At 33.8% G+C, this 13,590-nt stretch overlaps 1 protein-coding gene across 1 annotated transcript in view; it reads right to left on the bottom strand.

The window, feature by feature from the left end:
- NAV3 (neuron navigator 3) overlaps positions 1–13,590 on the bottom strand; it is a 312,728-nt gene that overhangs the window by 218,901 nt on the left and 80,237 nt on the right. Inside the window, exons 2-3 of the mRNA XM_023520404.1 lie at positions 13,109–13,226; positions 12,423–12,475 (exon numbers count right to left, since the gene is read on the bottom strand). Coding sequence (XP_023376172.1) covers positions 12,423–12,475; positions 13,109–13,226 — 171 coding nt within the window. The remainder of the gene's footprint in view (positions 1–12,422; positions 12,476–13,108; positions 13,227–13,590) is intronic.

The following is a 13,590-nucleotide window of genomic DNA, read 5'->3' as shown; positions in this document are numbered from 1 at the left end:
CATGTTAGATCCAATTTGGTATCTTTGAAAATATACTACTTCTCTATGCCTGACCCCAGACAATAAGAATCAGAAATTCTGTGGGTTAGGCTGGACATCAGTTTGTTTTCAAATTTTAGCTCCTAATCTCAGTCTATCTTTCTCTTTACAGATTAAGTAACTGACTTCCAGAGATGACCTCAAACAAAGACAAGCAAAAGAAGTCAATAGAAGAGTATGTACTATGCTTAACTTAAATGAAATTTAAGATCAGCAAATTTAAACCATGAAAACAGAAATTAGAATAGTGATGAACTTTGGAAGAAAGGGACACCAGGGGTACAGATATGCTGGAAGTGTCCTTTGTTTGGATTCGAGGGGCATACATATTTAAAAAATTAATCAACTATATATTTAAGATGGGACTATATTATACACTTTCTGTTCATTTTACCTCAATTTCTATTAGAGTGATTTACACTTTATGTATGTTTTAGTTGAATTAAAAATAAGAATAACGTGATTGCCCCCTTGTTTTGTTGAGAATAGACTCTAATAAAAGAATAAAAGTATAGAGATCTGTTAGGTGGCTGTTGCTGGTATTAAAGTGAAAGATTACAGTGTTTCATACAATGGTGGTGGCAGTGAAGGGGATGAGAAATGGTCAGATTCTGGATATACTTTGAAGGAATCTAATGAGAAGATACGGCACATAAGAAAAAAAGAAGAGTCAAGGAGGACTCCAAGGTTTTTAGCTTCAGCAAATAGATGGATGAAGTCTCCATTCATTAAGACAGAAAAAGACACAGATAAATACAAGAAGTTAAATTTTAGACATGTTGTCTAGTCTATTCAACATCTAAGATTTTCCATGAGCAGTTGGACACACAGCCTGGAGTTCAATTGAGAGGTTTGGGAGTAGAGATCTAAATTTAATGGCAGTTGAAGCCATGAGGCCAGATTAAATCACCAAGGGTACACAGATATAAAAAGGAAGAGAAACCATCATCGAACCCTAGGATACTATAACTGGAAAGAAGTGGAGGAATCAACAGAGGGCACTTAACTCCCTTAATGCAGCAATACAGAGAAATTCATTCTAATTTCTGTAGGTACCATATTTCTCATTTGTTTCAGGTCATAGTCACATCCATAGCTCATGGATGATCACCTCCAGGACTTTTATTTGCCCAGTACTATGTCATGCACAATTTCTTGGGTTATTCTCTTTGTGGCTTACATTTTATTGGCATGGGACACCTACATTGCCTTTCTTTTTCTTGTTAAATTTAAGCACAGCTAGATAACTATAAAATATTGACTGTATAAAAAAAATAAATGAAAAGTTTTTAAGTTCTAGATTCCATCAATATTTAAAGAAGTTTTAAAATGTTTGAGTACACTGAGCCTTGAGGGTTTGTGGGATGCTATGGAAATCCTTAATGTTATCATAATGGCCAAATGAAAACACGGTTTTGTTAGAGTTAATCTGAAAATGAACTGCTCTATATGTTTGTTTTTTTAATGAAGACACTAAAAAAATTTAATAAAAGTTGGTCTATATTTTTAGAACTGGGTGTTTTCTATTTGTATAATTAATATTAGAAACTTGGAACACTACCATTTAACTTTGTTTATGCCCTGTAAAATTAAACCATTTATTTATTCCTTCATCAAACACTTATTAAACTTATTTTATGACTGGAATTGTGCTCAATGCTACAGATATAAATTTTAATACATAATCACAATTGTATTTTCTAAAGAGCATTGACTGATTTCCCCTATGTTCCACTATTCCCATGAAAAACAAGAGCCATTTTTCAAACAGAAAGTTTTTTGATTGTCTAATTTCATAATTGTACATTTATCTTGGCCTCTATGAACTTACTAAATATGAGCATATCTATTGTTAAATCACAAATTGGGTTTCAAATGAGAAATAGAGTGTATTAGAAATATATTTATTCATTTTAGTGTTCAATAAAATATTTCAAAAAATGTAGTGTTTTAAATTATAACAGCTCTTTATTGAACTCATATTATTTTATTTAAGCTGCATGTTTTAAGACACCCGGCCTTTTAGTATTTTTATTATAATACTGGTATAACCTGTTTTGGGAAATATAACTGGAGGCATCTCTCACAATAGTGACAAAAGTATGCCCTGTCTATTGACAGGTTTCTTTCACTTTACTTATGGATATTTAATAAAAATTACATTTAGGTAGTAAATATCTAGGTATAATTAATGTCAACTTTATAGTTTGTGATAAAATTTAAAATATGGCGCCAACACTGAGCAATGAAAGGTAAATTTATTCAGCAACTACTGACTGTTTATTATGGGCAATGAGCTCTGCTTGAAGGTGAAGGAATATAAAAATGAATTATAAGGTCTTTACCTTGTGAGCTTGGAAAATTTCTGGAGACGAAAATGATTCATAAATTAACATAATACGAGGAATAATATGATAAATTCCAAGAGAGAATTATAAACAACACTCTTTGGCAGTGAAGAGACTAGACTTAATCAATTTTAATTACAGATCTGGAGAAGTCTTCACAGCAGTCATTTGGACTAAGGCTAAGTCCAATCTGATAAGGTTAGACAAGCATCAGGAGGAGGGCAGGCATGCCTATCAGAGCAAATGAGCAAAATTGCTCACAGGAATGCTTAAGAATAGATCATGCCAGTCTCTACTTTCTGCAATTATGTTTACAGAGCTGAATTTAGCCTGGAATTGAAAAAGCTCTGTTGCCCACCAATAAATTCTCTAAAACCACTGCAATATGAAAAATTCAATAATTGTAAACCAGGTAGTGGGCATAATACTTCACGGACTGAATTCTCCCTATAGACACAGTGAGTCCAGGTTAGGGCATGTCTGAAGTGCGAGGTACTGCTGTTGTGAGTCATGATAAAGAATGTCTAAAAGAATATAAACCAATCTGAACTTTCTCTGGATGGTGGATTTTTTACTTGTGCTATTTTTGATTAACTATACTTTCTATTTTTCATGATAAACTTGTACCGTTAGTGTTGTTATATAAATTAAATAAATGGGATTTTAACGCCCCCTTACCCCCCAAATAAAGATAAGGTGACTTAATTTGAGCAGACTCCCATTCTACCATAGAATTCAAATGGTTACATAGATTTTAGCCAAAGATTTTGGTCAGCTAGAAAGTTATCTGGAGGCGTAAAATAACGTGCAGTGGTATTTTTGTATTGGATACAATTCTTAAGATGTTCATTTTCATTTATTCACTTAATAATTATTAGTTCATTAAGACATGGCCAAGACCTTAAAAATATATAGCTTTATAGGAGAGAGGTGGAGAGGAAGTGGGAGAGGGAGTGGGGAAGGGAGGGAGGAGAAAGAGAGAGAGGGAGAGAATTTCAATATAACGCGATAAATGTTATGGTCAGAGAAACACACAGAGGGAATCACGCAGAAGGGTCTAAATTTGATAACAGATCAATGGAACAAAAAAAGGAGAAAGTTATCAGTAACTAAGATTTACCTAACAGAGTTACAAAGATATCTTCTGAAGTTGCCATTACTATATCCTTTTACAATGAGAAAATTGTTGGTCAGAGAATTGAATTGAGATGCTACAGTCCACAAGAGAGAATATGTCAAAACCAAAGCCCATGTCATTAACTCTCAGATTTTTCAGCTTAAAAGGAAGCCTGAGCCAGCCCCTGAAAGGTTAAGAAGGGTCAGCCAAATAAGAGGATGTTGTGTGAGGTGAACTCAAGCAAGGAGCACTATGTGAACTGGTTATAGTTGAGAAACATCTATGTTAAGGGACCTGATAATAATTCAGAGAAGCTGGGAATATTGAGAGTCAAACCTCACTTAAATCTTTCTCCACAACTTCTTTGTTTATCAATGTGAAAATAGGCCACTCCAAAGGTTTGTAGCCTTCAGTCAGTTTAAAGAACCTATGTAGGAGGAGAGATCAGGAAGAGGAAACTCCAGAAGCAAGAACCTTGGAATCTGGAGAACAGTAGCGGCAGGAGACAAGGCCACAAGAACCTTGGAATCTGGAGAACAGTAGCGGCAGGAGACAAGGCCACAAGAACCTTGGAATCTGGAGAACAGTAGTGGCAGGAGACAAGGCCACGCGGACAAACGGGACTAGATGAAGAACATCCCCCAGGCCTTGCTAATGGTCTGTGCTTGGTCTTGTGTTTTAAACAAAACAAAGAAATGATCGGTATTGCATTGAAGACATACATTTTACATGACCGCACAGCACGTATATAGGTTTATTGATAGAGAGTAATAAAAGTTTCAGAAATCAATTTCTATCATACCATCTACAATGCACTTTGATTTTTTAAAAATTCTATTTTAGTATATTTCATTTTAAAGTATAATTTGTAACACTGACTTCATAACATACTATATGAATAAGCTGCAAAAACTCTATACTAAATGTAGAGAATAGACGCAGAAAAATGGTTTTGAAGCTATTTCTTTCTTTCCCATTCAACAACCTAGCACAGGAAGGAAGTTCATACAGTTTTAAGCACGTATGTTATTTATTCCAAATGCAAAACCCTTTCATCTTCGTCGTGAACTCTGGTAAATTTGATATTATTTTTCCTTTCAATAGAAGCTTAGAGAGATCATATACTTTTTACAAACTTTTATAAGAATTAATAAATAGCAGAGCCAGAGTTCAAACTCAACCCTGTCAGTCTCCAATGAACTTGCTTTCTGCCACACGACGCTTCTTACTATTGTAATTAAGATATTCTAACTGAGCCATTTCCAGCCTTTGATTCAAGCTCTCTGCATGATTGACAGGCAGCTAGACATAGTGCCTTGTTATTTTTTTATTATGAAGTTCTAAAACTGTTCTAAACTTAGATAATATTTTTATATAGATCTACATATAACAATTATTTGCCAAATGCATAATTTAATCACAAAATCTATAAATGATTATTTATCTCACAAGCCCACATTCCCAACCTAACCCAAGTTCATATTCCTGCCATAGATGAAAAAACTGAGTGTAGTGTTAAAGTAAAATGTATAGTATTAAAGTAAAATGTCTATTTACATTGCAAGGTTGGAGGTGAGGAAGGGAGAAGGAAAGAGACCAAAACATTAAAGAAGAAGGAGGAGAAGGAGGGGAAGGAAGAGATGGTTGAGAGAGAGGGGGAGGAACAAGAAATGATTAAAATTTGAAGACTTGCATCCAGGCCTTATTTTGTTAAACATATTTGTTAATAAGTTTGAAAGCAATTTGGCCTAGACTCAAATAGACATGAGACCAAACATTAATTCTTCTACTTACTAAAAAGGGACACAGGGAGCCTCAATGAGACCCAGTTCCTTTGAAGGTTTGCTGTGATGACTAATGAAAAATGCAAGCAACGCATCTAGCACAGCACCAGGTATACACAGTTGACAGTCAATCAACAGGTGAATCGATAAGTGATGTTGATATTACTGAACTCTCAAGTCTATCTCTAAAATTTGTTATTTCTATGATATGATTTCACAACATTTATTGTTCTGTTGGAACATGGCTAATGAAGTGGGTGATATGATTTTAAGTGTAAGCAGAAATGTCATAAATTTTTCTGTGTATATCCATACAAGTCAGTTTAATTTAATTGATATTAAAATTATTTAAATACAATGTCATAAAGCAACTAGCTTGGACATGTCAATTGATTTTCAAGTAACTTATCAAAGATAAACTTTTCAAATGAGATCGAATGAACAATATTCCTATTTCCTTTTTCTCTCCTTATAGAAGTAATTTTTATAACATTATTTAATCATTACAGGTTTTTAAGCTAAGAATATCACAGTTCATATTTAAAATGGTCTCATATCTCAGTATATTGTTTTCTGAATTAGAGTTTTTAAAATTGTTCTACTGTTATATATTATACCATTGAATATTACAAGTGGTAATTTTCTATTAAATTTCAAGAGAGGGATTGAAAATGATGGAGTAGTAAGTTCTTTTATTTAAAGGAACTAGATTACTAATGGTAATAAAAACTAAAATTATAAAAATATTGTTAGAAAATGTTTCATAATACGAGATATGACTGTATTTTTTTGTTGTTCTTGTTTACTGGGATACTGACCTATCAGTCAGAAACATTTATAGCATTTTAAGTTAAAACATCAGGATAAAGAGCATACTCAATGTTTAAGAAAGTGGTAGATATTCAAATTTATGATAGAAATATTAACTACATTTCTCAATGGTTATTATATGTACATACATACAGGTTATATATTTTCTTCAAAAAAGAAAAAATTATATTTTCTCTCCAAAAAGAAAGAAAAAAATGTACATGGAATCTTTCAGCCATTGCTTATAATTGCTAATCTTTTAAAAGATATTATGTAAGATAAGAAGATGAGGTTCCTAACCAAAGGGGAAGAGGTAAAATATTAGAATCCAATCCGAAATTAGTTATTTTACTTCAATTTCTATTTGTCCTACTAAGGCACACACTAATTTAAATATGATACTTCTAAGAAGAACATTTAAACCATTTATTCTATAATATAAAGTTAATGCAGAAAAGCATTCTGACATTTTCAACATTTACTTAATTTCTGAATGGCAGACCACATAACTCCTATAAAAATATAATTTCCATGTTTCTGTTGTTTTTCTTTATAAATTCAATTTATCGTATTTTAGGAAATACCTTTCTCATCTTACTATGAATGTAGTTTTAAAAAGCTGTAAAGATTGAAAACCCAAATATATCTCTTAGAATACTGAGCTGAAACCATGGTCTTTATTGTTTTGTTAAATCAATCCAGCAAGTCAGAGTTCTAATGGACTTTAGAGTTCATCAATCTAATTTCCTCATTGCAAAAATGTGCAGATATTGAGCATTTTAGTGAATTCTTTTTCCTGGGTTAATAATCAGAATTAGAATTCCAATGACCATTGTCCTTTCAACATGACACTCCTCCTCTTAATGTCTCCATGTTATTTCAATGGCTTCATTTGAACTTTAAATTACTAGTATGCAGAGAACTTCTAGAGACATACTCAGCTACTCAGTTTCAAAAATCATCACAGTGATACTCGAATAACTTAAATGTAAATTTCCGAATGCTAGTAGTTTATGCTTATTCTTACAAAGTTTGAAACGATATGAAAAGAATAAAATCATTAAAGAAACTACAAAGTAGAGATTTTCATTTAGTATTTTGTTAGAGATCAGAGCTATATTTGTAGTAAAGCATTTGTCTTCATTAAGCTATCTTTTTCTAGCCATTCCAGAAGATGAACAGTTTCAAAAATGGCAGGAGATCATGTGAGTGGACTAACTTAGTAATATTCCACTCCTCTGAGTCATAGTGCTAGAATTCTACATCATACCATTTATAAGATTTTATTAAACCTTTAAGAGCATTCCAATATTTTACCTCTTCCCTGTCTGGTTAGGAACCTCATCTTGTTATCTTACATAATAGATCTTTTAAAAGATTAGCAATTATAAGCAATGGCTGAAAGAATTAAAACTTTAAAGGACAGAGTACTGATAAAAGCACAGGATACTTTTACTATTAAGAATAGTTTCCCTGTCTAAATAATTGTAAACTATAGGAATGTAATAAAGATGCTTGTGAAATCTATAATGGTAATTATTCTGGAAGTCACAACCCTGTGGTTCATAGAGTTAGAGAATTGAGAGAGGACCGAAACCTAATTTTCTATCTTCTAGAAATAAAAAAGGGTAGGAGGCAAAAGAATTCAAAAAGTCCTCATATCAGTAAAATTTAAATAACATAGAAAACAAGGTTGAAGACTGTGGCTGAAAATAACTGAGCTACCAGGGTGAGGTGAAGGGACAAGCAGCAAAAAGGAAGGACAAGCTGTGAACCACATTTGCCAGATCCTCGGCCATGCCCCATAATCTAATTCTTGGTCTGCAACTATTTCACATAATTACATTTCCTAATCCCTCTAAGCATTTGTGAAGATCCTAAAATATAATGGTCTATTTTAAAATAAAAAAATTATTTTCAAAACAAATTTTCCCCTACATGTCTTACATTTTTGTCTAAGAAGTCTGCACTTGTGCCTCTGCATTTCAAATAAATGTTGGGCATTTTTTCTGCTATTTTTAATTTGCTGGGCATTCTGGACATTCTAAGTATTTATAGTTTACAAATTTATTTCCTCATGTAATCTCACCAAAGTTATGGCATGCAGCATATATTTTGAATCCTGATACCACCCACCTAGAAATTATTGAACAGGTGCTGTCCATATTAGTAACTTCATCATTGGATGAGGTTAAATATAGTGTTGAATAAGCTCTTACAAGCTAAATTCTGCTTTTCAGGATGAGTTTAGTCTCAAATTTATTAAAGACAGCCATGATTTTAAAACTTAGAATAAATATGAATTACAATTTCTCAATAATTATGTTAACAAATTGCTGAATGGGCAAGTTCTTGTTTTCCTTAAATATGTACTCTGGTCCATGTTATTTGAAAGAGTTATTATTGTATTTTTCTTTATCTATAATTAGATACTATAATTGAATTTTTCTTTATATTATAAGGTAACCAGTAAAGAATCACATGGAAACAACTTAGTATTATCTAATATTTGAAGTCATTATTATACTGATTTGAATTCCTTCAATTTCTATGTAATACATTTTAAAATACCTACATCTTCATGCATCATATCCCACTATGACATGGCACAAAGGAAAATATACTCCCATTCTTTTCCAGCATTAAATATTTCACACAGACTTCACGTTTCCTCTTGTGTCACTTGTTATGGGATTTGGCATCATCACTTGTCTCTCCCTTCCCCTGGATCCTCCTCTCTCCTTACTGCTTCCTCCTTCTCTATCTGCTTCCCCCATTGCAAAAAATCCTCTCAAACTATATGTTTTCAATTCTTCTCTTCAACAGATAGCTCCTAGAAAGATTATTCAAGACTCAATGGATATCTGCATCCTTCAGTTACTCCTTAACACCTGATCACTCTATAGAAGATGTTTACATAAAGGTCATTAATGCCTGTCTAATTACCAGAACAAACTTCCTCATCCCAATACTAGCTGGCTATGTAGCCTTTTACAGCATCTGCCACATATGTTTATCTTACTTTGCCCTATCTCACTGGGTCAGTTCAAGTACTACAGCTTAAGCTGCCATAGCTACCCTAAGGATTAACAATCCACATCTGCTGATCCACCCTCGCAGTGGTGGGCTCACTCTCACCACACTTTCCCTTTTCTGACTCCTATGCACCTGTTCATCACAAACATATCCATGTCGACCAAAGTGAAAACTTCAGCTTCCTTCCCTTCTGACTTTACACGGATCTCCTGTGAGTTCTCATCCTTGTCCCTGGCTTCAACCGTCATCTACGCACTAGGTATGATCTAATCAATACCTTACTTCTGACCTTCAGAAACACATGCCTAAGTGCCTGAAGTTAAATATGTACTTCCAATGGATATGTCAAACTCTACTTGTCAAAATATGCATTTGTCATTTCCCCTCTTGACCTTTTATCCTGTTTTCTCCCTCTATATTAATCATTGTGTTTAATGGTAAATACTCATTCGGGCCAAAAAATCAAGGGCCATTTTATACTCCCTATACTCTTCATCTCTCATATCCAATTGGAGACCAACACTTACATATTCTACAATTCTTGAAGGCATCTAGGGTGACCTTTTGTAATATTTACATCAGATCATGCCATAGCCCAGCCTTAAAAGTTTTCCAAATACTCCCTAACCAACAAAAAATAACATACAAACTCCATTTGGTCTTAAATGATGAGGCTTCCACCATCCCCTACAAACACCTCTCATTGTGCTGAAACCACAGTGGTCTTCTGTCTGTTTCTGGGACATAGAAAGCTCATGCCTTCATAGTGCCTTTGTTCTTGCCTATGCAGCACTGCTGCTATTTGTTCCTGTGGTCTTCAAATGTCCCTATACCCAGCACCTTAGGTGCTCAGTTAACATTAGCTAAATGTGAACTGCCTGGCTGTTACAGAAATCCATCAATATATTGTAGATTCATACCACAAGAGCACTTCTATTCTTAAAGGCTTTTATTACCAATAAGAGTTATCAAGTCTGAAATTTAAATAAAAACAACTTGTGACTAGAAGTAGTAGCAGTAGCCAAAGACCATAAAAGATCGGATATACAAAAAGATGTGGTCAAAGTAGTTCTATGAGTAAGAAGAGCACTCACTCTTACTAACACAGCACCTCTCGGTTATTATACAATTAAGAAACAGGCAATATCCTGTTGGGAATAGATACATGAAATTCATAAGCCTAGTCATGCTATCATAATTTTCTTTCTTCTACTTTCTGGTCTCAGTTAAAATCTGGAATTTTTACTCATTAATAACATAGTGCTAATGCCAGTTAAGAATGGAGGCAAAAATAATTCAACCCAAAAAGTTAAATTTAAGTCATATGCATTCTTCTGAACCAGCATATCGAATGCATGCCAATATGAATCAAAGTTCAACCACATCAGAAAAAATTAGGATCCACTCACTCTTACTCAAAATACAATGTGATTCTGACTAATACTTTTTGGCTGGAAAAATTACCTTTTTCATAGCATTTTCATTTCTCGGGCTTTGATTTTTTTAAATTAATTTTTATCAGAAGCAGAAATATCAACATGACATACATACTAGATGTTACATGACCTTTTGGGGCTAATAAGTAGTAAGAAGTAATTAAAAAATTAACAGTCTGATACTCATGAGGGTATTTTTCATGTGGAGATTTGTAGAATCCTTGGTATAGATGTTTCAGATATCTAAGAACTACATCTCTACCTATTTATGAACTTTTGAGGGTTTGTTTTGCCCCTGTTGTGAAGTATTAGTTTGGCTGTTCTTTGGATTCCCCGCAATCCAAATCAAATTGTAACGATAGCAGAGAAGTTGAGTTTTAATATCTATAAAAGCAGAACAACAGCACTGGGCTTAAGAAACATAATATATGATATTCAGGAACTATAAAGCTTTTGAATATAAAGCCCTAAAAATATTTTAACAGGTATTAATTCAAACTCTTTACAAAGTTTGCAGCAATACTGTTCTGCATTTCCATATCAGCTTAGGAAGTAACGAATGTTTATACTTATATAACATTATCATATTCTAATTAGGGTTTATGTTTTAGATGAGAAAGCTGAGGCTCAGAGAGGTGACGTATCTTTCCCAGCATCACATGCTTTTATTGTAGCAGGGTCTGAAGGTTTTATTATTGCTTTCAGTAAAACTTCAGAAAACAACTACAATTAATTTCCGTAGATTCCTGCTTGTGCCCAGAGTTATTAAATAAGGAATTTTCCTTAAAACTTAAGTATTTTACAGAGTTTTTCTTTACAGTGATTTTTTTCACAACAGGTACACAGAGTTCACGACATTATAATAGGTCCTTAACGTCCTTATTAAATATACATGCACACACACAACTGATGTACTAATCACTCTTTAAAAATAAATCTCTTTTATTATTTTGATTTCAGTTTTCTTACATTGAGTCAAGCAGATCAACAAGTTGAAAAAGTTCATAATTTTTTTATTCTTCCAGTCACAGACAATTAAGAACTCGCTAAGTTTATACAAAATGTCTATTCTGTGCTCAAAAGAGTTTTGGAAGAAGCCTCATATTGTGGATTTTAGCTACCATCCTGATTATATTTGCTGATGTAAGTTCAAAAAGGCATTTAGTGTTTTAAGTTGTCCTATAAAACTCGGTTGTGTCTATTTAATTAAGAAAGGGTGAGTTTGTCTTTCAGCAGTTTATCAATCTATTGTTTTATCATAAGATTTAAAGTTTTACCAGTTGGTAAAGATAAGACTAGAAGGAGAGACAGATCTCTAGATGGACAACTTTCCAGAAAACGCTATGAATCATGTCTCACAATTAGTCACTGCTCACCGAGCTTCCAGCAGCATGCCTTTAGAGCTGTTTCCAAAAGTGCTGAGGCATCCATGTGTTTACACTGTACTTTGTTACGAACAAATACTATTTATATATTTTAAAAATGCACATGGCAAGTTCTGTTCTTCAAGCCAGTTGTTCAGACAAAAAGGCTCCAGTTAAAATTGGAAATGGGTTTTATTGCCACCCAGACCAGTGTTAAATTATTAAGACATCAGAACAACAACAATAAAAAAGATGGCAGGGATGTAATAAAACACCTGGAAGTATGTTACCCAGGAGTCGTACATATTCAACTGTACTGATGCGATCAGTTGGTTCATAAATTGTACCCCCAAAATGCGTATAATGTGCTCAAATGATTTCTTAAACAAACAGGAAGTCATGCAAAATAATTTTCTAGTCCATTTACAAATGCAGTTAAATCTGGACGTAAAGATAAGCATTATATTTAGAATAAATATGATTCTTACCATCTGAGACTGACTCCTAGGACATCCATTGATATCTTCAACTTTTTCATTTGCTAAAGCCAAGAAATAAAATAAAAGAGAGAAAAAAAGAATGACATGCTTAAGCAATGAAGTGAAACAAAAAAGGAGACTAAAAATCAAATAAGCAAACAACAACAAAGAAAACACCAAGCAAAATGCTGCTGCTACACTCTGTCTCCCAAGCCACGTACAAGAGGTCACACTTGTTAGCAGCCGCCAATTCCATATGCACAAATCAGGCAAATTTAAAAAAAAAAGTGAGTGAGAAGGAAGTTGCTGCTAATTCTTTTGCCTGTGCCAAATGACTGCTGACATGAAACCTTTCACAATTGTCCCTGCTGGATCAGGATACAGTTTCAAGGAATCTCCAAGTGTATGAGTTACTTCAGCTAATGAAATGCACACATGGGAGACATATGGTTTAATGAAGCATTCATTTCTGACAATTCAGTGTATGTAAAGATACGGTTCTAACTATTTAAAAGTATGGCCAAAATGACTTTTTGAAACATTCTCACATAAACATTTTTAATAAAATCACGGGAGAGCTACATTAATCTCAGAGACACATGGACCAAGTTTGTATGCATTCGACTTAAATTGTATTTTACCAAAAGGGGTGGGAGCAGAGAATTTCATAGTTTTGCTCAGAGAGCAGGTCTTACCAATGATCTGGATGATTTCGGCTAGCAGTACTCCATCTGCAATGTCTTGCTGCAAATCCTTGATCAGCCGCTTGTGGCCTGATTTTGCTAGGTAGTGGTTGGCCCAGTCAGTGTAAATCTGTTTAACAGAGGGAGGGAAGAAGTGAGATGTGATGAAGGAAAAGAGAGATAATAAAAATGCGTAAGACAAATGTTGGATTCAAAGAGAAGCTATTCTGGATCACATTCCAGCTTAAGAAGTCATAGCTCAAAAGGAAATAGTTGTAAAACAATTTTTAAACAGCTCTTTCCCTCACTTATCTCTTGTTTCAAAGGGAGATGATTCACTCTCTTTCAAAACCAGGGACGAGTCGCTTGTGACACAGCAAAACTCCCTTCCTGAATGACTCCTGTTTGCAAATCAGTTTGGGATTTCACTCTCTTTCCCCTGGTTCTAGCATACTGTAGATAATCTCGCCTATCTTTGTAAAAGGAAGCCACCT

Source organism: Pteropus vampyrus, unplaced genomic scaffold (genome assembly GCF_000151845.1).
Source record: "Pteropus vampyrus isolate Shadow unplaced genomic scaffold, Pvam_2.0 Scaffold9, whole genome shotgun sequence".
NCBI lineage: Eukaryota > Metazoa > Chordata > Mammalia > Chiroptera > Pteropodidae > Pteropus > Pteropus vampyrus.
Note: the sequence above shows the minus strand (reverse complement) of the source record. Positions and strands in the feature narration are given on the sequence as shown.